Here is a 24,641-nt window from a genome sequence, read left to right as displayed (position 1 = left end):
GGTCGGCAAGGAATCACCAATGCTGCCTCGGTTCGGACGAGGGACTCCGAAATAGCTGAACAAATGGCTCTTGCACTAGCCCTGCTGGATAGCTCACGGGATGCCATCTATAGTGATTCAAGATCTGCAGTCAGAGCATTTGAAAAAGGCACCGTTTCCAAACAGGCCCTCAGACTTATTGAGGGAAAGGCAATCACGCACCACTTCATTTATTGGTTTCCGGCACATCAGGGTCAGATAAAGGGTGCTCCTCCCAACCTCAACGAGTCGGCTCACGGGGCTGCGCGTGAACTTGCCCACCGCGCTACCCTCGACCAATCGGAAGCCGACTCACTAGAGAACAGGGACACGCCCTCCACCTACAACGAGATAACTAAACACTACTACCTCAGCCGTAGAACCTACTTTGTTCCTCATCCGCGCCTCAATAGAGCTCAAGCATTAACGCTCCGTCTACTACAAACGAATACCTATCCAAATCCATCGCTCTTAAATAAAATCTATCCGGATACTTACACCAACGCTACCTGCCACGATTGTGGAGATATAGCCACGTTAGATCACATGCTCTGGCGGTGTGCCCGGTCACGCTCTATCATCGCTAACAGCTCGGCCAGATGAGAGGCGGTTCTCCGCAGCCCTCTTCTGGCTGACCAACTCTGGGCTGTCCAGCAGGCCCACGATGCGGCCGAGAAGCTCGGCCTTCCGGTTCCCACGTGGGAGCGGCCCGCTTCGTGAAGACTCACGATCTGCAGGACTTTAATTATTATTAAAGTTTTACCATACCATACCATACCACACGTTTCATCACGGCGCAAATGTAGTCGTGTTCGCCTTTTCCGCAAGGATTACCGCTATAACCCAGTACTAAAACAATAAACTATTTGCGTATTTTTTCTACATTTCATCTTAGTCTGATCACGTAGGAAAGGTTTCAGTGCCGCCTTGTCATGCACACCTGCGTATACCACTGTCGTGCTCTGCCCCGCACATGCACGGGTATCGACTGGAACCACCTTCCAGTATTCAGTTGGTGATATTTCTGACGCATCGAAGTTCAAAATGATATTCACACCGCCACTCGTTAATCTTATATTTTATCGCCCTGCATTCTTATTTTTCTGTACTACCGCTCGATCCTTCCTGCAGTGTACATTGACCTTGAAACTGTGCCCGATAAGTAAGCAAAAGAGGTACTCGAAATGCGTAATTGAGCTTGAGCTAAACACCGTGCTTGATAGACCGTTCTTGTGGAATGGGAAGCGAACTTCGCACTTGTATTTATGTTTAATCACCAAAATGGTTGCAGTTGTTTGCGCTTGTGTTTTAATTGTTCTCTATAACATTTCGTTCGCTCACAGTTGCACACGAAGCCAAATAGCGTCGAAAATGGCGTGAAGGATCAAGTTGAGAGACTCAAAGCGCCCTCTGACGCCGAGCACTTCTGACGACCCTGAACTAGTCCTTTTCGCCAACGTGTATACATAGAATCCAAGTGGCAAGGATTCGACGTATCTGCGCTGTAGCGATCCGTCGTTTGTACGCACATTATGAGAAGTCAAACGGTCGCCCTCCATTTGCTTTGGCCCGATGTTTTCTCGTCAAATGGACGTCTTCGTGTCATTTCAATAAAGTGGCAACAATATGTTTACACTCCCATTGGAAGAAATTACGCAACGTATTCTCTCGTTCTGATGGCTTCCTTTTATTTGAAATGAAGAGTTATATTTCGTGACGCTGTAGATGTCGGAAGCAACGCCATCTATGAACGTACGTCGTGTCGCATTGACGTCAGGTGCACCTGCAGGTGTGCAGATACGAAGAATGCACTATAGAAGCACGCGCCGAATGTATACTGATGCTCGCAGCCTTAACCTCTGTATTCAACCTAATTTCTGTGCTGCATGAGTCGGCACCGAGTACCCGTGGGACGGGATTCTACAGCGTCCGTACTTCAGGGTCACATGAGCCGGAAGGCTGCAATTTCTGGGCTTGGCCGCGCGGATGCATTTTTCTGGGGAGCAAGGTCACATCTGCAGCAGTCAGAGACGAGAGGTGAAGCGAGCTTGTGGCGCGAAATTATTATCCACGCAGGCAAAAGTGAAAGAGGGAGTCAGGATTATTACCGAATGCTCGTGACCGGTTTTCTTGCAGTCATTCGACTCCCTGTGGACGGCGAACGGACGCAAACGGCAAGCACACGGAGAAAAAAAAAAGATACATTCGCTAAACGTTCTGCATTCACCTTGCCCTGCCACCCCATTGATAAAATGGCATTCACAAAACAACGAAGTGTTTCTTGCTATCAGACTGCGCTCGGATAATCTCTGACCTTTCAAATGTTTATCGTATAACCATGGCCATTGGCCATCCGATGCGCGGAATACAGACATCGGGAGCGTGTCTGGCTATTTGTCATTGTATTAATTTCTATTTCATTCATTCCTCCTTTGATATATTGCAGACATCAAAGCACCGCACTCGTTATGCGGAACCTTATTCCTTTACCTATTGAGTTACTCCGTGGACAGGAAGTCCTCTATCGGGATGCTCTTTCTCACTATATATCGTTGACCATGTATTCACTTTTAAGGAAGTTTTCTTGTCAACACGAAGCTTGTGAATGCTGTATAGGGAATAAACATAAACATTGCGTGAGGTTAAAGTTGCAGCCTGCCCATTGCATAAACATATACATTGCATACGATTACGCGGTTACAGGTGATTAAAATAAATAAATTGTGTGCATCGGCATATAGTCGTATAGCACTTATATCTAACCGCTTCACGACAGCCTTGATTCACATACATTACAGGATGCGCGTTGAATCTGCATAATTTATTCTTCTTCACCGAAACAGCGTTGTAACCTGAAATGGGCCTAGCCAATGCGTTGTCAACAGTCGCGGTTGGGACAGAAGCCGAGATGTCGCCCCAGTGTGGTTGCGACGAACAGTCAGCGTTTTATGTGGCAAATTTCACGAGGAATGGAAACGCACAGAACACTTGGCACGAGAATGGATTCTCAGTATTCGAAACATTGCTTTATTCTCGGCATTGTTCGGTGAATATGCGTTAAAATATAAATTATCATGGCAACTCCGGCGCCCATCCTTCGACTAGTGGTGATTGCGATGAGTATGTCACGTGGCGATGCTATTGAAATTATATACTACGTGGAAAATATATTCTTTGGGGCTTTGTAAGGCTTCTAACCATGGAACAGGCTGGCTTCAGGAAGGGATACTGTACAATGGATCACATCCCTGTAATCAATCAGGTAATTGAGAAATCTGCAGAGTACAAACAGCCTCTCTTTATGGATTTCATGGATTGCGAAAAGTAATTTGATTCAGTAGGTATACCAGCAATTATAGAGGCATAGAAGCAGTACAGGAGGCTTACGTAAATATCTTGAAATATATCTAAAAAGATTCCACAGCTACCTTGATTCTCCACAAGAAAAGTAGAAAGATAACTATAAAGAAAGGGGTCAGACAAGGAGACACAATCTCCCCAAAGCTATTCACTGCATGCTTGGAAGAAGTATTCAAGCCATTAAATTGGGACGGTTTAGGAGTAAAGATCAGCGGTGAATATCTGAGCAACATGCGGTTTGCAGATGACATTGTCCTGTTCAGCAACACTGGGGACGAGTTGCAACAAATGATTGAGGACCTTAACAAAGAAAGCGTAAAAGTGGGGTTGAAGATTAATATGCAGAAAACATCGATAATGATCAATAGCCTGGCAAGAGAACAAGAGGTCAGGATCGCCAGTCAGCCTCTAGAGTCTGCCATGATCACGAGAAGGAAATTGACAGAATAAAAATTGGTTGGAGCGCATGCGGCAGACATTATCAGATCCTGACTGGAAGCTTACCGTTATCACTAAAAAGAAAGGTGTACAATCAATGCATTCTACCGGTGCTAACATATGGGGCAGAAACTTGGAGAATGAAAAAGAAGCTCGAATACAAGTTAAGGACTGCACAAAGAGCGATGGAACTAAATATTACAGGCGTAACGTTAAGAGACAGGAAGAGAGAGGTGTGTATCAGAGAGCAAACGGGGATAGCCGATATTCTAATTAATATTAAGAGAAATAAATGGAGCTGGGCAGTTCGTGTAATGCGTAGATTAGATAACCGGTGCACCATTACGGTTGCGGAATAGTTGCCAAAAGAAGGGAAACGCAGTCGAGGACGGCAAGAAACTAGGTGGGGTGATGAAATTAAGAAATTCGCAGGCGTAAGTTGGAATCGGTTGGCGCAGGACAGGGGTAATTGGAGATTGCAGGGAGAGGCCTTCGTCCTGCAGTGGACTGAGAAGAAGAAGAAGAAGAAGAAGAAGAAGAAGAAGTAAAAGAAAAAGAAATATTAAAAGGAAGAGAAAAAGGAAAAGAAATAGAAAACGGAAAAGAAAAGAAGACTTCTAACTGCATTGTGATCGAACTACGAGAGAAGGCGTAGTTTAATTTTGACTACATAATTACAGTACACAAGCGCACATTCCAGCTTCACCGGTATTTATTCGGCTGCTGCGCCCGGGGTTTGATTTCGCATCTACATGTAGGCTCAGAAGCAGAAGTGATACGCCGAGGATTGCATCTTATGTAAAATACAAATATAATAACGAGTATACTATACAACATGGCAAAAGATGATGAAGTTTGCATTTCTTTTTGTTAAAGCGACGTCAGTGTTCTCAGGCTGTAGCATTGCCGGCCACTGCTATATAGCATGAAGCCTTGTATCGGTACAATAAGCGGATACTCACTCATACTCACTCACCGATAATTTGATGGGCTATATGTACTCACTCACACATACTCACGTGTAATCACACTCGTCGGCGTTCACTCAGGTTCGTAATCATCCTCATCAACACTCGCTCGCGTTCATAGTCGCTTTCATTCACACTTGCCGGGCTAATATATAACACGCCCGTACCTCAACTCCCACTCACTTGCACCCACTCACATACATACATCCGCTCGCACTCTCCTACAGTCACGCATGTCGATACTACCCCTCACTCATGGGGTCACTCACTCACTTTTGTTCGTACTAACGTTGACTGCCTCTCAGCCCTCTCATAAACACGTCCACGCCCTTCGCCCCACTGACTAACTACTTACTCACCGAAGCTTCAACACCATTATATAAGCCATGCGACGTTGCAGATTTTAAATATTTTCCCGTATCTTGGCCGTCTCAACAAAGGAAGAGTTCCCGAAGCTTGCTAAATAGTTATATCCTTTTGAAGGAAATGTGGTTATTTTTTATCTATTAACAATTTACTGCAAACGAGTAAACGCTGTCAAAAGCCATGACATCGACGCGAGCTGAGGACTGAGGCGTCGCCAGCAGTCTTCCAGTTGTTATTTATTTATTTATTTATTTATTTATTTATTTATTTATTTATTTATTCTCTTGCGCCTTTCTCGGCTTACAAAGCGTACTCCCGCTGTAAGAATGGTCGTTTCGCTATCGCACGAAGCGTAATTTACTGATAACTCGTAATGCTTAGCTTAGCTTGATTTGCTCCTCTTCAGCGTACCCTTAAATGTCTATCGAGTCCGCCGCCGTCAACCGGAAGGAGCCGCCTTGCATGCATGCGCAGTACTCGGCCGAGCAAGCGACGTGCGTGCTATATACGTGCGGCACCCTCGGCGGGACCTGCTGGCACTGCCCCGGTTAATAACGGTTCACAACCGCCGTCGTCTGCAGCTGCATGCAGCGCGGGGCGGCGTTTCCAGGAGAGCTCGCAGGGAGGAAGCCGGAGAGCGCGGCAACGCAGGCAGTCGGCCGAACGGCAAGGACGTCGCCGCGTCGACGACCCATTGTGTGCAAATTCGGCGACGACGGCACCGGAGCACGGAATCAGTTCCGCGTGCATGGTTCACCGCTCGAAACTCTTTTAAACGGAGCACGCACGCCTCGTTTCCGTTTTCCGGATCAATATACCAGTCTTTAGCGTGTGCGCACTCCGCGCGGGAAGCGCAATTTACTGCGCGCGGTCAGAAAACTGACGCCCACGCGGTGTCCAGGTTTCGCTGCCCGATCCGAGGTGTAAATGCATCCTAGCCGTCGTCCAGGTCGCCAGTGGCTGCAGCTTCGCCGTTGGGAGTCTCTTATCTTTTCACGGCGCCGGTCAAAACACCTGCTCTCGGAACTGTGGCAGTCACGTCCGGTGGCCTTGTTTAACAATGGCGCGCATTTAGAAACAAAGGAAAGGAAAAGAAAGAAAGAAAGAAAGAAAGAAAGAAAGAAAGAAAGAAAGAAAGAAAGAAAGAAAGAAAGAAAGAAAGAAAGAAAGAAGACGTTCTTGCGCTCCAATTCTCCACAGCAAGTGCCAGCCAAGTCTGCTGATGCTGGGTAAGTGATAGCGGCCGGCCAATGGCAGAGAGCGCGTACAAATGAAAGGCTTTGTGAATTCAGCTCCTGTTCTCTGCAGCTTCTTGCTTCAGTATACACAGGAGCAGCTGGTGCACATGTGCCTGCACAGTCTAGTTTCCAAGATGGTGGCGCCCCTCGTATTCCTTCTTAAACAGTAAAACAATTAGTAGTGTATACGCATCTTCATGCATACAATGCCGCCGCCGACGACGACGACGACGACGACGACGACGACGTATTACCGTTTACAAAATACCCGAGCACCGGAGAACTGAGCTGCAGTAGCAAGCAACAACTCGTGGCCCTTTGTTTAAGCACACCGCGTTGAAGCGTTACATATTTATGCGCTACGTGTGGACTGAAGGATGCGTTCTATACGCACGACGACGGATCACAGTTGTGTTTGTCTTTCCGCCCTTTTGGTTGCTATAGTGTGAAACACATAGCGTATACTATTTAAACACGAACGCCCACTAACTATTCGGTTCCGTTAACTTGCGCCGGGCGACTGCGAGGCTTAGATAGGCCTAACCTTAATTATACAAATGAAACAGTTTGTTGTCTCTCATGCCGTTTTTCTATACAACACATTTGGAAACGTCTGACGGCTGACGCCACTGTGACATGAAGCAAGGACCGCAAATTACATTTCAGATTGAGAAACTCTCACGTCTCCCGAACTGGGAGTCAGTTATTTCCACTATATAAACATTATTTTCCCTCCTCGTTTTTTCATCACACGTAAGGATATATCGTGTAACCTCTCCTGTGTCCGCTGTATCTCCAGGAATGCCCTTTCGAGCCGCAGGTAACAAGAAATCTCGAGTATGTATTTCCTTGAGGCTCCGCGTAGATAAACGGGGCAATTAGTGCGCCATATCAAAAACAAAAACGGCCCACTTCTGTACACGTTATAAATGCTCAGTCGCAACTACAAGCGGCTCAATCACCGTCTCTGCTTCGCCGCTTCGTCATACGCTCTTCCGCCGCACCACCTGCCGCACCCAGAAAACTTGATACGAACTGATACGGGCGCGCGTGAATAGGCTTTTGTAATTCTCCCGCGTGCAGCTTTATAAATCACAGCCAAGAGCGAAGCGGCCAGTGCCAAAGAAGCGGTCTCATTACAGTCGGAGCCCATTAAAACTAAAAAGAAAGTAACTGCATGCGGGTAGGAGGTAGAGTTGAGCCGCGTTCCCATGGCTGGGCCAGAATTAGTCTCGACACTGCGCTCTTTCCCGAGCGGCCGCGCCCTAATTTAAGCAGCCCGGAAACGAATTTCAAGTGATGTATGGAGCGGCCGTCGTGTGTGCGTGCACCGCATGAGGGTGTTATACGTCTACGCGTAGTGTAGGTCTATAGTACCTGAGCCCGCCGTACGAGAATTCATGTGCACCTTTCATGCACATGCGCAAGCCCTCAAATGCATATAACTCGTTATAGACCTCCAGTATATAGATGCATAGCAGACCCGTACGTGTGCGCGATGGATGTCTAACGTCCGCGCCGAGCTCGGCCTGGCATCTATTGCTGAAGGTGCCTTGCACAAAGAGGCTTTAAAATCTGAAGCTCTCGTCTCGTGATCCGATATTGCTTATGGAACAATAAAGGCCGCTAGGCGCTGTTTTGAATAAGATTGGTTTTACGCACCTGCTTGGCTTTACGCGGGCATGTATATGTGAATGCTGCACGTATCACATACGGCCCCCTCTCTGTCTGCTTGGTGCGTTTGAATGAGACTGTTTGAAGGAGCCGAGGAGAAAAAGAAACACCCACACACTAAGTACAGGTGCAACGTTGCGCGGCGCATACTAAAACGGAGTTATAAGTGCTAATGAGTATGCGGAGAAACAGATAGGCGTTATCGCAAGCGTGCCTTCTGTCATTGAAGGTCTCGAGGCAGCATGGCGCCAAGCGTATATAGGTGAGTGATATCTAGTGATTCGTAGTCGTCGAGTCGCGCTGAAGTGGTCGCCGCAGCTGCGTAGCGGAGCGTTTACATCGTCGCTCCCATTCCTGCATATGAAAGTGCTATCGGTGTTAATAACATTTCATGGCAATGGAATGCAGCTCGGTTGACGTGACTGAGTTGTTATGGGAGGAATTAATTAGCGCATGCCTGTACAAGTTACGCGCACCATAAGCTGCTTGCACGCAACCTCTACATTTTAATCTCTCTCTCTCTCCCTACCCTTCATCCCTTTTGCTTTTATTGAGTAGAAGGGCTTGGTCTCGTATCTTAAGGCTACTGCGATCAGCCATGGCGCTGCACTTATTTCAATTTTGTATCGACAAGCGTTTGTTGCCGATGTATTAGTGGAGCGTATTTAATGAGCAGCCCGAAAGTTTCTATGACAACCATCACTATAAAACCTTTCTTTTTCTCTTTCTTTTAAGGGACACAAAATGGTAATATTGGGTCTTGTGAAACCGAAATTCAACTGTACACCAGTTTTTAACAAAACGCTCAGCTTGACGATTCAGAGAATCTACGCGGGTAGCTGGCAAGAGAAAAGGAAATTATAAAGGGTCACAATTAAAGTACATTCAGTCTTGGGATACGGAACAATGTCGATGAACCGTTGGCTTGTTTGAGCCAAAAATAAATTAGATAAGCTCAAACGGTGAACAGGCAATGTGTGTGACAGAAATGTCAAGCTGGGATACGCCCTTGTGTTCAGTGAACGTAACAATCTTGGAAGGTCACTTTCTCTAATACTTCATTTTTCTTTCTTGTTTTCCTTTTCTTCATTTTGCTATGGTGGTTCAGAATGAATAGCGTTTCGAGCACATCAGCTTCTGGTTGTTCTTTATATTATTTTCGTTTTTCTTAGCCTCTCCCAGTCCGAGTTTTGTTTTCGATGTAACAAATTTATATTTTGTGCAACTGAATGAAAAGGATAAATAATAATACTTCCAGAGCGATTTCTCGTGATATACCCTGGCCGTCTGTCACGTTCAGTATATTGCAGGGAGCTTACGCGGATTAAAACTTATAAATTTATATTACAAATGTGTGAAAAATGGGCACTAATTATTCAAAGATTGTTTTCGCGCGGTGCCCTAAGACATTTCACACGCCTTAGGCCCAGCTCAAATGCCTCATATAAGCACGCTGTACGTTTAAACTTTTTCTAATTTCCTGGAGGAACCAAAATCATGAGCCATTACACTCTGTGAAGGTGGATGACCCGCGAAGCTGTGTAGAGCACGACAAAGAGGTGGCGCAGAATTTTGAACAGAGGTACGAACACACTTATTGTCGTGATCGGTGGTCATCGTGAGGTAAGGAACGCACACACATTTATTTTTATACATTCGAGTTCATTCATTTTATACATTCGTTATATAAATTCGTAGTTTAATTTCGCGATATATTAAGGCAAAGAATTTGAGACCGATCGAAATCGCCGCACCGACTAGGCAGTTGACCAGTGCCGTCAGCGCCTTCGCAGGGGGATGTGCAGTATAGGAACGCTGGCATGATGAGCGGCAACGGAGTCAGCTGTAGAAGAAGACGACGACGACGAACGCGCGAGCGGTGGCACTGGCCACTGCTGATGATGATAGTTTTTGCTGACACAAATTTGTTGACGGACACGAAAAATGCACGGAACCCTAGCCATAAAGAGCTTCCCTGTAATAATTTGCAGCACCAAGTCTACATAACTTATGGTATTAGGGTTGCTGACACTTTGCTTTCTCTGGCTAGTTTTGGCTTTTGGTTTTTCTTTGCGTCCGACATCTCTTCTAAAGCGTTGCGATTCCTACAGGAATCCTAGGACCAGAACGTAGTTAATGACATACTTAACTTCTTAGTAACTTTCGTAGCGCAAAATTTTAGCTGCTTTATATCATCGCTACCGGCATGCCTGCATGTTAAAACCGTAAGCTATAAAGGAACGATGGTGACTCTCTTCAGCGTTCGTGTCCGCTCGCCCAGGCCAAATCGTCAATGCAGCGGTGGGCACGCAGTCCGAAGCACTGTGCGCCGTATGAACCACACGGAGGGCACGAAGCTGACGCGCCTTGTGATCCGCGCTCCGTCAGGGTGCGACGAACCGCAGCCGCCTACGTAATTTTGTCGACGTGCTTCGCCTCTTTCCTCGACTGGGAGCCCCGTCTGGCACGGCGCATGTGAGTGAGCACGACAATGCATCATCTGCACGCGCGTGCATTGTTCGCGTAATGATGGCCCTCCAATGTCGCGCTTAACGTCCCGCGTCCTCAAGAAAACAGTGATTAGCTTTGAGCATAAGCGTAATGCGAGGTGAGAGCAATGTACCCATTCATTTGTAGCGCTGTTCTAAAAGCTACTGCTCAATTCGTGCTGGCACACGTATTGTTTTCTGTCAGGCTCGCCTTGATTTTAGAAAAGCAAGAGCTTTCTGAAAAAAAAAGAAGGAAATTGAAGCACGAGCTAGATAAAAAATTGGCTTCTAGTTTTAACTCTTGTAAACCTAGTTATCACGAGTGAAAGGTCTGTTTGGCTTGGTTTTACAAATTTGCTATGCACACAGTGTTTTATTGAAGTTAGGTCACAGTCTGTCACACACGTTACACACGCTGCCGAACAGGTTGTTTGTGAAGTTGCGGTGAAACCTGGCCGTCGCAGTGGAACTTGCCGCCAGCCGAAGGCTGTGGTTCGTCAAACGTTCGTTGTGGCGGCAGTTGCTTGTATCCACGGCTTCGTCTCCTTCTCTTTTTTGTCCGTGTTGCTGAACGACGGCGGCGGTTGCAGTAGCTTCGATCTTGGTACGCTACCGCGCTTGCATAAGCTTCTCTATATAGCGTGCTAATCTGGCCTCCCTTAGCTTGAGGTTTCGCAGCCTGCCGTCTAGCTATATCTACTGGATGATTGGATTCGGCCTGTCGCATGCGCTGAAGCGTACGCACAGACGGCCCAGCCGGCGCACCATAAATGGCGAGACAGCGACTAGGCTTCGGCGAAGCTGCCGTTATAGCCTCGCCTAGTCACGTGGTACCGCAGCGGCGAGGCATGCGGCGAGGCCTCGAGCGAGTATGCCACCATATAGAGCGCGCGCAGCTGAGACGCCTCTCCGCAGCTATGGTGGCTAGAGGGGGGTAGTGTGACGGGCGGGAGCGGAGAGGTGCACAAATTTGTGATGAAAGATGACGGCCCCAGTAGATGGCGCTGGCTGCGCGACAGGTGCCAGCGGCGCTGGCCGGTATCGCGTTGGGCCGCATGTTTTTACTTTCACCTTGTTTCCAATAATTACACGCCGCGTCGGTGTTAACAGAACATGAACTAGTCATTTTGTTAGTTCGTTGAAAAGCATGCGTTTGAAATTTTAAATGGTGCTACTTAACATAAACTAAAACCCCAATGTTTCTGATAGACGCAACTGGCAAGCGGCGTTTAGTTTATAATTAAATGTTTCCCAGCATTGACCAGATTTCATATCTTTCAGCAACTTCATGTGAATTAATCCATTTACGTAAGCGCACAGTCAAACTGTGTCTTGAGTGTTTGTTTCTTTACGGGCTTTGTTTGGAGTGTAAACTGCTTAATATTTTCTTTTATAATAAGCAATGGTTCGCGTGTTTATTTTTCGCTCTCGAAGGTTTTGTTCAGTGTTGAAATAATTTCAATTTAATTTTCTCTTTTCCTTGGAGAGCTTATATTTTTAGAGTAGAAATGGCAATGCTTTAGTCAGGGCTCTGTTGCACCGAACATTTTCATTCATTATTTTTTTAACTGTTTCTCTCCCGTTCCGTCGCTTTCGTGAAAATTGATTCTGCAGCAGTTTTCTCAAGTATTTGCAATGAAACAGGGACCGTTACTTTCACATACGTAGGTGCACTTGATGGAAAAGTAACACCCAGCAAACGATATATATATTCCTTGCTTCTCTGGTTTCACGCCGCAGCCTCCACACAATATAAGTGCGTGTGTGCTGTCGAGCACTGACTGCGCTTCCTCCGGCGAAGAAACAGTGCACTGTGAGCGCAATTGACCCCTGAGGAATACAAAGCAACACAACGATTCCGGTTGGTTGCTTTCTGACTTGAATTTCACTAAATTCGGCACCAAGATGTGGTCAACCTGCTCGCCCTCGAGCTCACTGGCTCCGAAAAACTCTCTGTAACGTTCACTTGGAAACGTAACCTTATTCCACGTTGCATCAGGTAGGCAGACATTATGACACGCACGCTCAAGTTGCACGGCGTGCTGTTTATCTGAGGCAATGATATCTGGTAGATCTGGCCCCTGGCGTAGCTGCGTGTGCGCTACGGTGTCTTCTTGCTGGGCGTCTTGCCTGTTGATTGCGTTCAGCTTTTGCCGTTTTGCAGCAGGTCCAAGCTGCTCGCATATATTTCTCTCTTTCCTTTTCATCGGAGCTTTCTTCGTGAAATACTTAGGTGCCTCAGGGAACACAGTGGGCACGGCGTCTTCTTTCAGACGCGGACGATCGCGCGGCAATTCCACAACCTCACCGTTGACTGTGTGCCGGTAGTTCCTTTTGACGAATCTTTCGTCGAAGTGCCGTTCACAAACCACCCTGTCGTTGGTAAGCACTTTTTCAGCCCGTTTAATATTTCAGGCCCACTGCTCCCTTCGCAAGACATCAGTTGGGGCTTTAAACACAGAAAGCTTCTGCGAGCAAGATCGATACCCGCCTTTGCATCCAGGTATGAAGCACGTGCTTGAGCGGCTTGACGGCAGGGTTCATTACATCCAACAGTCTGAATCTGAAGAGTCCATTCCTCGTGTGGCAACGCGACGACCCAACAGACAAATTTCACAGACGACGACAGAGGCGACAGCGAAGCGTCAACGCAGCCGGCGAAGCCTTGTCAGTGCCCGGCCGTCGCAAGCGTGGCACCTTTGAACACAGCAGTGCCCCTAGCGGTGGCTAAATTTTCACCGCATTCCGCGCGCTCCTCCTCCATGGCGCGGATGTGGCACCTGTCACACTACCCCCCTCTAGCCACCATACCGCAGCGGATCACGTGGCGTGACGTCACACCTGCCACACACGCACTCCGGCGGCTCAAGGTCATTGCGACGCAATGAATGACCTTGCGAGACTTTGCGTACTAGAGCTCTCGCTCTAAAATATAGGGCACATACCAAGTCCACGCTCACATTTGTGTGTGAATTTAAATGGCAGTGTGCATATCATGGTGAGCTTTGGGGGCTATTGTATACGTTTTACACGTTTAGCGACTGGCTGCGCAAATATCACGTCATTCTTGCAAGTAGTGAGGCATAAGAGGTGTCGTCATGTACTTCTCGACTGCTTTCCAATTCGAACATCATAATCTAATCTACCTTATACTTATCAGCAAAGACAAATTCAAGTCGAGTTCCTACTTTTGTACATCGCACAGAAGCTATACAGAGACGGTTACATTTTGATGTACCAGGTTTAAGAAACCATCGTCTGTTCCTATCTCCAACATAACTCACGTACATAACGCGCAAATTACAGCGTTGCGTTGTAGCAGGTATAAGTTTGAAGTTTAATTTATTTGCAAAATGTTGGAGGGAAGGCAGAGAGAAAAGCGGTAAATGCAGCTTTCTTTTATAATTATTTCAGCACATTTTAAAGCGGTACTTATATGGCATGGTATTCTCGGCGCGAAGAACACGGACATGCGCAAGAACAGACGCTATCAAACGTCTGGCGTACGTGTTTGGGCATTTGGCGTTCGTTTGATCGAACGTATGTTTTTGTGCGTGTCCACATTAGCGTGGGCTATTATACCCATAATATCTAAGCACCAACTCGACAAACAACAAACTTTGTTAGACAGTGTTTGTTCATTCAGCCTTGTTACATTGTAGCGCCCTGCGCACGCGGAAGTTAGCCTATCGCAGGGTAACAAACGGGAACAGGCTTAGCGCACGTGCGTCCAAAGTGCATGCACTTAAGAGTAATCGAGAGCGACGCAGGACCGCCTATGGGCCGAGCGTGGGCTGTCGCGGCTGTATCGTCGACTAACTTGCAGCCCACAGGCAGCAACTGCTTGCGCGCTAGCTGGTGCACTCTATCGCCGACAGCCTTCCTTATTGCAGGGTGCACGTTAAGCGGAAACTGCGGCCGCGGAGAGGTACCGTGTAATCTACTCGCGTGCTTGCGGTATACTGAAAGAGCGGCGTCCCGTTTCGAGGAAGAAGCCTGCGGCTCGAGTGGCGTCTTACATTCTCTCTGTGCTCTTGTCAAAGCTGCAAAAGAAAGTTTGAGCAAAGAAAAAAAACGGCATAAATTAAAGGGAACATCACACATGTCGGTTTCATAGAGAGAGATGGAGAAGGAGGGAAAGGCAGGGAGGTTAACTAGGTTTGCTACCCTACGTGAGGAAGAGTATATAAGAGAGAGAGAGAGAGAGAGAGACTGGAGTGCAGATCGATCACACGCATCTGGCAAGGCACAGCGGCCACTCAAGTCTGTGGCCTTCAAGTGCTGCGGAAGAGCTTGTGAGGCCTTTATGGGCTGACAAAATGTGAGGCCAAGCTCCCAGGCCCTCTGCTTCGGTAGATTTTGTAGCTTTATGCGTTGGTAGGTAGGGCTAAATGATGAAATTAGAGAGGTTGGAAGCAGTGCACCTCCGGCTATGCCATTTCACTTATATGCAAACAATAAATTTGGTTTAAAATTATTATTATTATTATTATTATTATTATTATTATTATTATTATTATTATTATTATTATTATTATTATTATTATTATTATTATTATTATTAAATATAAATAACGCTTTAGGGCGCACTTACGAGAGTCGAAGTGGAAGATTTATTCGGTTAATATTTAGGTTCTAACTTTCTTCCTTGTACACAATGATGTAGCGGTAGTATTCTGGCGACAAATAATTAGAATTTTTATGTTATGATGCGTATTATTACTAATAGTTCTATAAAAGAAACATCCACGCATTTTCGTAATTCCATATGCTTTCTGCATTACTCGTGAGGAGTATGGCGCAAATCCAGCATCATCTCCGTACGTGTAATGCGGGAAATGTTCGGATTATAAAAAAATTATTGGGAACTATATTTTGCCCTATAGGTAGAACGTTTATCACAATTCGTTCTGTAGTAAAATCACAGTGACTATATGAAGCAGAGTAATTAACGTCGAAAGTTGGGCTAGTTGGTGTTGATGCATTTGCTGTGACATAGTTACTAGCGCTAACAAGACTAACGGAAAAAAAGTTGGGACAGGACAAAGCGCAATATAGGACAGAAGAAGCACCTTATATAAACTAGTGCAACTTGTTGTTGTTGCTCATTCAGGAATACGCGGGTGTCTACAGATTAGTCTCACCTTTCGAAGACAGAGGGGTTAAATACTCAGCTAATAAGCGACAACTTCGCGCTATATACTGGCATTAGTTGGGTAATGGCACTTGCCATTTATTTATATATAGTCGCATCACTGACGCGACGTGAAGCTTAAGGTCGCCTTGCACACTGATCTCCATATCCACTTTGAATACCTGTATGCTTTTACAACAAGAATAAAAATTCAGAAATAAGCAAACGCATGTGATTTGTGATGAGAGGTAAAATGACTATGACATGCGACAACGAGAAGCTTGCAAAGAAAGCAGCGTGTATTTATTGAAATCTCGAAAACCCTCCGTAGACGCTTGTATAGTAGCAAATTCGCAATTTATGCGTCTTTTTCTGAGACATCGGTTACTAAAGTCACCCGTAAGACACTTAATCTGCTGTTTCATTGTCAAATACCTGTTGTCATCAGACACTTGTTAAGTACTTGTCCAACGTCATTGTCTTCACAGTGTCGTCAAATATTTGGCGCCAATCGTTTTCATTTCAGGAAAGAGCACAAATCCCCCACGTAATTTTTATGCGTGCAATAACCGCAACTTAACCTCCTCCTAAAAATATAGAAAATACAGCACCTTTGTTATTAATCTTAGTCAAGATTAGGCTCTGTATTCTCTGAATAATGGGGGCCTTGCTCAAGAAGTGAATCGATTTCTAATGTTCTTGAAAATTACATATAGTCGTCCTTAATGCGACGTCAGGATTCAAAGAAACACGTGCGACGAGAAATCATATTATTTATGTTTTTTGTTGATTTCTTGGCAAACAGCATGAAGAACATTTGAGTAGCCTTTTCTGTACGTTCTTGTTTACTCGGTTCAGCGCTATAATGGACTGATCGAAGGCCGCACGTATATATCGACAGCCAGTATAGACCGTTGCAGGTGTCGTGACATTGCTACTCAGTGCGTGCATGCACGTAACTTCACGGTCATTCATCACCGTCAAGCTTGTTTATCATCATGTATTCGCGACCCGCCGTGCATGGTGATGTAGTGGTATGGCGTTGCGCTGCTAAGCCTGAAGGTGTGGTATCGAATCCCGGCCGCGGCCGCCTCATTTCGATGGGGGCGAAATGCAAGAACGCCCGCGTACCGTGCATTGCGTGCACGTTAAGGGACCCCGGGTAATCGAAATTAATCCGGGGTCTCCCGATCCCGGATTAATTTATGAGTCACACTTTACGGTGTGACTCATAATCATATCGTGGTTTTGGCACGTAAAACCCCAGACTTCAATTAAATTTTGTATCCTATTTACGTGCATTCAGAATGCATATAAAGTGGCAACGATTACGCCTGCGCTATTTTTGTCTAACAAACATGCTCGTCCTGGATCGATTGTGGCTTTTCGCAGTGGAATTAAGGCGTATACGGCAGTGCCGTTCGTAGAGTTCCACTCAGCATAGCAGTCTGCCTGTGGATTTGATTTGGTTACAGGGTTTACTGACTCACTCGAACATATGTATCTGTGGGGGGGGGGGGGGGAGGTGGGGGGGGGGGGGTCATCTGGATGAACATTGTAAACGTCACGAATGCCGTCCGTATCTTCATGGCACCAAGTTTCTGGCACGTTCCGAAGATAGACTAGAAAGGGAGATATTAGAAGCGTTTTAGACTGCTAGGGCCGAGGGGACGTGCATTAGCTGCCCGTCAGTGCATTTGCCGACAAAGAGATTGCACAAAAATTGCACACACAGATTGCACACAGTTTGCCAACAAAGATTGCTGATGCGATAGAGAGTTCCATACGTCACAATGGTACTGTTCGTTATGTATGTATATAAGCCCTGTTTCTTCAAATAAAATTTAGTTGGAAGTAGCGCCTCTCCGTATATAGCACATGTTCTTCTTTTCGTCCTCGTCTATTTAGCGCCGTTTTTTCTTCAGGTATGTTACACCAACATCAAGCTCCTGCTGCTTCAAATTATACCCTACATTACTGTGCCGGCAGCAGAATATACACCCCCATGCCACGGACAGCTGTTTTCGAGATCACCAAAGTCACAAAGGTCACAGAGCCGCGGCGAGATTTCCACTCAATTATGTCTAATGAACCCTGCCCCTTGTACCTCTGTGGGTGTGCGTGTGTGTGAATTTATGCGCGGAGCGGCTGCTGCGACAAAGGCTACCGCAGCCAAAGTTGCGGCGAGCTCACAATGGACGCATCAAACATGATGCGCACGTGTACGCGCGCGCGCGCGCGTGCGCTGACCACGAGTTGACCACGCGAGTCGCAGGGCGCACGCGTGCCCACAGCGCGCCACTCGAGTGCCGGGTCCTTCGCGGGTCAGTGGGTTCAGCGTCGCCAGCGCGGACCGGCTTCCACACCGGACGACCTTCGCCGTGGCACAAGGGACCGAGCAACGCTCAGCCGTTCCATTTTCGCGCCCGAAACAAAGCGGCGCGCTCGGAGGACAGCGGGAGAACGTGTTTCCCATACGCCCTCCCTCGTTCCTCCTCCCCGATGGGAAGCGTTCCAGCAAGTTTTGCGCCAACGCTCGAGCCAACGTCCGGGAACATGTTTGTTGTGGAATGGCGCCGCAATTTTCAGGCCTGCAATGAACCTCCTTCTGCCAGGGTGTGCTCCATACAGCACGTGATTTTTTTTTCGACTACGTGCAAGATTAATTACGACTTTCATTATTATTCGGGCGCCTAATTGCGCATCGCTAAGGAGCTGCATCCCACGACATCTACAGCGCAGCGCACGGTCGCAGTCTGTAGACGCGGACGACGGGCAAGCGTTCAACAATGATTATACCTCCGCTGCTCTGCGACTGCAGTGAATGTATATCTGCTCGTGTGCTGGTGTGCACCTGAATCTCGAATGTTTGGATTTTGGCTTTAACAGGGTAGGTGTTGGAACAAAATAGGGAAAAACCTGCCCGCTTTTTAGTAGTTCCTATAACTGTGAATTATTACGCGAATTATCACCTTTCTCACGTCCTTGCGACGTATACTAATGAGGTATACGCACACAAGCACGGGTCCGTTTAAGCTGCCGTGATCAATCTATACTGATGAGTTAAACTCCTATAAAACAGTAGGAAAGAGGTGTTGTCTGCCTTCTGCGCCTGCTTCCAAAAGCGTGGAAAGCGTGGTTTTCAATATGATGCTAAAATGTAAACGTGTGCAACCCAACATCGCTTTGCAATGCGCGTCCGAAGCGCGTCATTGTTCTGCCTATCGTTAACCTGGCGTGAGAACGAAGGAAAAGAATAATGAATGAGCGCAGGAACGAAAAAAAAAAGAAAACGAACTGTAGAAAGAGAGTGAGAAAAACTACGCTGCGCGTGCATGTCTTGGTTCCTCCCACGCACGCGTCATCCTCCTCGCTGTTCCGCGCGCGGTGGCCCAGATGCCAAGGAAGTGCGCGTCGTTCGTTCGCTGATGCGACGACGCTGTGCTCCAACGCAGGCTGCCCGTCGGGCGCGACACGCATGGCGTCACACGCTAACCAGCAGCGGGACCCCGCTTCTGAAGCGTCCGACGCAAGCTCACAATGCATCCTCTGACCCGTCGGATGCAGTCGCCGCCGCCGCGCCTCGGGTTCTTTTCAAAACGAGGCGCGAAAAGAGCTACGGCCCGTCCCATTCTGCCGGCCCCTTTAGCCCTCTTCGCTTCTTTTCTTCCTGATATAGGCGCGCTGTCCGCTTTCGCGTATGTATGCCGCTTCGGCGGCGTAAGTGTGCGGGGTCTTGGCACGGCGCCTCTTTCCTACTTTTTCGTCCAAGCGCCTCTGCGTTCCGCTCAGGTTTCGGATGCCTTGTCGGCGGATCACATGTCTGCGTGTCTGCTATATGTCCAGGAAACGGGATTGTATCGAAAGAACGTGTAGTCGATAACGGACGAACACGGAAGGGCGAGAGTGACAAAAGAGATCCGGGAAACAGTTCCGAGCGCGGGAGAAAGAACGTGGGCCTCTTTTTCTTCCTCTTCTTCGTAGAAATGAAATTTGGTACAAGGAAGCGAAACGGAAAGAAACATAGCTGGAATGAAGAAAGAGAGAGAGAGAAGAATACAGGAAGGCAGGGATGTTAACCAGTCAATAGTCTGGTTGGCTACCCTACACTGCGGGATGGGAGAAGGGGAAGAGAAAGAAGGGAGAGAGAAGGTGTAGGTACGTGTACGGACAGCACTTCAGTTAAAGTCGCTCGAGCAAACCAGAAGTTCTGAGAAAACACAAAAGTGCCTTCACTGCCTTCTGAGCCTATGATCGGTCGGGACGGTGCTCTAATATTGTCTGTTCACTCAGAGGACGATCATCTAGTTTCCTCAATGTGTCGGACAAATACTGAATGTGTCCAAATATCGAAACCGTAGGCTTGAATGCGAATATACGAGGGAAAAATGACCTCGTATCTGAAATGGAATACCGAATATACTTTGCCTATTAGAAAACAGTGACCGGGTGGGCAGGAAACTTGATAAGTAATATTCACTAAAACCTGTAATAAAGTCCTTAAGTGTACGTAAATCAGTATTCGCTCGAATACACAGCTCATGATAATAAAAGCAAGGTGCCTGCTTCACTTTCTCTGGGGAGGAGGGGAAAATTCTAGGAGGAGAATGATTTCAGACATGTGGTCTCGACAAGCCAACTTCCTCTGACACCGCCCCTCCTTCTCTTCGGAGCATATCTGCGCGTTGACTCTTGGGAAGTAGGTCTTTCAAGGTTGCCGAACCGTTCGAGTACTCGCCGGCTAAAAATTACAGCTTGCTTATCACGTGGGGACAGTCTATGTCCCATCAGCCTTTCCTTTATATATTTAATGCCATTAGGAGTGTCAAAGTGGATAATATATATATATATATATATATATATATATATATATATATATATATATATATAATATATATATAATATAATATATAACATATATATATATATGCGTAATTTACGTTGGTGTGCTCCGGACCACCGTCAGTTGCACTTCGCTCCTCGAAGAGGCAGGGCGTGTGTCGAGTTACGTCATTGCCTACCGTTATTTGCATGTCAGTGAATGAATAACCTTGCATAGACGTGCAGAGCGTTGTAGGTGTAGTTGCGCATAGCGTTGTACATAGTTGCATAATGCCGTCTATAGTTGCCTAGTGCCCAGGTATACCTCGCCAGTGTAAGTCCTTCAGGAGTAACGTGAAGCCAGGCACAGTGCATTTTTTTTCTTCTTCTGGTAAGCTATTGGTAGTCTGTTGATTGAAAGTCTGTTTTGTCTGCTAACGACCCATTTGAAGTTTATGGACCACGATAGACCGAAGCAAACAGACTTTTGTCCAATGACTAGATACACAAGAATAGCGGACCACGAACGCTTTATGCACAGTCTGCACATGCTGTCTGAATATATTTTTATGAAAGATCTTGATTGATCTCTCGTGTATGACGTTGTTTCGACCCAGGAGGAGCGGGGCAGAAGGGCGCTCGTAAGAGCCCTGGCATGGCACCATGGTGGCCGCGTCGTACCGCCGGGCCCGCCTGCTGGTGTTGGCCCTGCTCGCCAGCGGATTTCTCGTGACTCGCATCCACCGAGCGCAACTCGGAGACGGAGCGGCGCCCGTCGTCCTCACGGGACAGCAGGCGCTACAGGTCGAGCATTTTCTACTCCTCTGGTTAACCTGTGTACTCCCTGTCTTTCCTTTCCCTGGCTCCCTATTTGTTTGTCTCAATTTGCTGCGAAAATTCATATCCTGCTGTACTCTTATCCTGGTGTGCATCTATATTCTCAGTTACAAGTCCAACCTCGAGGATAAGCCAACCAAAAGTAAAGTTGCTTATCCTTGAACTTTGAGTGTGCATAAACTGTGCGCCTGCTTAAATAGCTGCCTTGAAGGCAATATAAGGCTGCCGGACTCGGAACACCGAATACGCACTTGTTTACGATATTATTAACTATAACGGACACAAAGAAGAGGTTCGTCGGCAAGAGTTGATAAACTATGTTTTCGTCACTGATAGACTTACTGTTCACAGTATAACAGCTGCATACGCCGCCTTTTGAGAGAGCAGTATTCTAGCACTTTACCACAAGTTGCCAGCGTGTGCATGGACTCTTGTTCACTTTCCCATAAGTACTTCCACATCGTACAGCACCTACTGAGACGAACTTAAAGTAAATTTACGTTCATACGAATATGGTGTGGAATCCATACGGATTCAGATTTATTATACATTCCGCAAGAATGACACGGAAATCGCATAGAATAGTTGGACTGTTATACTAAAAATGTCCAGTTCGCATGCTTCGCCTATCGCACCCTTTAACATAGCAAAGCCACTCTAACCGCTCCTGTATTCGTGTCGTTGCAGGTCACGATTCCTCTAGAGCTGTTCCGAAGGCCTGCGTCTCAATCCCCTACCAAGCTCCCCAAGTACCCCTTCAAAAATTATGACCCCCAACTTCCACCCAGACATAAAATTCGGGACAGAGACTCGTTCTCGTATTTCGAGCCCGTTGACAACGGCACCTGTTTCGTGCTCGGCACCGATCTTAACGCGAGTCAAAGTTCGTGCATCTGTCGGCCAGGGTGGATCTCGGACGACTGCAGCTTGCCCGAAGCCATCAGTTCTTCCAAGCGATTCAGACGTCGCTGGACAAACAAGAAAGTGCGCCGCAGGAACGGTCGCCCGCGGCGTCTCGTTAACGCAATCAACATAAACCACGAGCTCGACCTCTTGGAGGTGCGGTTGCGAGAACTGTACAACGTCGTCGACGTGTTCGTCGTTTGCGAGTCCAACTACAGCGCCAGGGGGGAGCCCAAGCCGTTGCACCTCCTTCCTGAGCTCCGAAAAGGTTTCCTGGCGCCATATCAAAACAAAATCGTGCACGTCTTCCTCGACCACTTCCCGAAGAAAGGCCGGGAAGACGGCTGGTTCGCCGACGGCTACCAGAGGAGCTTCCTCTGGCGGCAGGCCAAGAGGCAGCTGTCGGGTCTCAGGGACGACGACCTCTTCGTTCTGACAGACGCCGACGAGATACCTAGGGCGGGTCCGCTGGCCTATCTCAAGACGCACGAGGGCTTCGGTGAACCGATATTTCTGCGACTGCGCTGGACGCTGTACGGTTTCTTCTGGCAGCACGTGCAGGAGCACGTGCAAGTGCTCTCCGTGTGTACGATGCGCTTTCTGTCAAGGGTGCTGAACAACGACGCGGCTCGACTGCGTCGCGAGGACATCCCGGCCAACTCGGAGGAGCTCTACGGAGGAGAGCTCGAGGACTGGACGCTGGGCCAGAACGGCGATTTCAACGCCGGCTGGCACTGCTCGTGGTGCTTCGACGTCGAGGGGCTCCGAGTGAAGCTCAAGTCCGCGCAGAAGGACGACGGCATCCGGTGGGGCGACTTTCCCGAAAAGACTTCCGCTCGCTTCTTGAGCGTCCTCGTGAGACGCGGCCTGTGGTTTGACGGGAAGAAAGTGACTAAGCCGAGCGTGCTGACTCGAGGGGCCACTGTGCCGTCGTCCGTGATGGACGACGATAAGTACAGTTACCTCCTGTCGCCCGACAACGGGAGTGCACCTAGGCCGGAGCTGCAATAGTTTGCCGTTGGGACGTGCGGCTTTCTATCCTCAACAATGTACTAAGTCTTCCAGGGCGTCACAAGTTAGGAGCACTCACTTGAAGGGACACTGAAGAAGTTTTCAGAAAAAACTGAGCTAAAGCACAAACTGCGAAGGCGTACGTTAGACTTGCCTTTGCAAAATGCAGAAATCTGTTAGGACAGATAAGAACCGTAGCAAATTACGTGTTGAAACTTGGCGCCTTTTCTGACCGCCTACTCGGTGTCGACGTAATGTCTGCTATGCATCGTTGTCCAAGCTTCATCGAAGCGTGCAGATTAATTGAGGCTACAGTTTTTCTATGCGATGAAACCAAGAAGTCCTTGAGTGGGGCCATTACATACCTCCCACAGCCTCTTCTGTTCTCTGTCCGCTCGAGTAAAGTTTAGGCAGATTATTCTGGAGCGCGACGCAACGAATCTGGTTGAATTCGGACGTCATATTGACAAATATCTGGGCATCGAGCCACGGACTTTGTCGTTTCTGGCCTTTAAAGCCTCTTCAGTTCCTTTCTTTTTTCTTTTTTTTTTTTTCATGCACGTTTCGGCTGTGTGAAAAATATCTTCACAAATCTACTTCGCACGTATTTATCGCTTTCGAAGAACATTGCGAAGAAGCTAAGGCTGTGCAGGCAGGTGAAAAGCATATGTATCATATCACTTCGAAGTTGTCAGGTCAACCCCGTGCTGGACGCGGACGGCGCTTTTTGTCGCTCTCGCATGCCAATAGTGGCATTGAGTAACGAGCTTCTCAAGCAACGCACAGGCGCTGGTTCGCTGCTTCTTTGCCAGCCCACATAATGCCATCGGTCACAAATCTTTATCATTTTTGTTAGCGTCTCACATCCCGGTTTCATCCATACGCACCTGCGCACTCTGACGCCAATGATAAGGTCCGCAAGGTCGGTGAAAAATGCATGGACACACTTGCCGCTTCTTTCATTTTTATCTTTTATTTCTTTCTTTCTGTCTCTCTCTCTCCTTTTTTTTTTCAGCAGCACATCATATTGAACTAAGCTTTCAGACCGGGCCTATCGTAAACCAAAGTATGCCACTATTTGTCCATCTGCTCGTATTACGTGCAGCCGAGAGCAAGGTGAATGCGACGATGCGTCTGATCTGTACAAATAAAAGCGTCCTTATTAAGGGGGTTGTTGCTTCATTACCGCAGTTTTAGTTGTTTATTGCCTGCGTGCGTGTGCAAGAGACTATACCCTTCAGGCAGACGCCGAATTTCAGATCTTAAACTTTTAGTGACGGCACATATAGACCGTTTCATCGGGCGAGGAGGATACGGCGCGCGGAGAGCCTTTCCTCCTCTCTGGCTTGGGCGATCCGGCGCGGCGCTGCTTGAAAGTATTGCT

General features: G+C 47.4%; 1 protein-coding gene across 2 annotated transcripts in view; it reads left to right on the top strand.

Moving 5' to 3' along the window:
- The window catches only part of LOC126541869 (beta-1,4-mannosyl-glycoprotein 4-beta-N-acetylglucosaminyltransferase-like), a 44,369-nt gene extending 19,946 nt beyond the window's left edge, over positions 1-24,423 (top strand). The window contains exons 1-3 of one of the 2 annotated variants that reach the window (XM_055076993.2): positions 10,369-10,537; positions 21,124-21,310; positions 22,031-24,423. In XM_055076993.2, the coding sequence (XP_054932968.1) occupies positions 21,170-21,310; positions 22,031-23,257 (1,368 nt within the window). In that variant the 5' untranslated portion in view covers positions 10,369-10,537; positions 21,124-21,169 and the 3' untranslated portion in view covers positions 23,258-24,423. Of the gene's footprint in view, positions 1-10,368; positions 10,538-21,123; positions 21,311-22,030 lie in introns of those variants that run through there. The other variant, XM_050188816.3, reaches the window with a different exon arrangement.
- The last annotated feature ends 218 nt before the right edge of the window (positions 24,424-24,641 follow it).

The sequence above is a fragment of the Dermacentor andersoni genome, chromosome 2 (genome assembly GCF_023375885.2).
Source record: "Dermacentor andersoni chromosome 2, qqDerAnde1_hic_scaffold, whole genome shotgun sequence".
Classification (NCBI taxonomy): domain Eukaryota; kingdom Metazoa; phylum Arthropoda; class Arachnida; order Ixodida; family Ixodidae; genus Dermacentor; species Dermacentor andersoni.
Note: the sequence above shows the minus strand (reverse complement) of the source record. Positions and strands in the feature narration are given on the sequence as shown.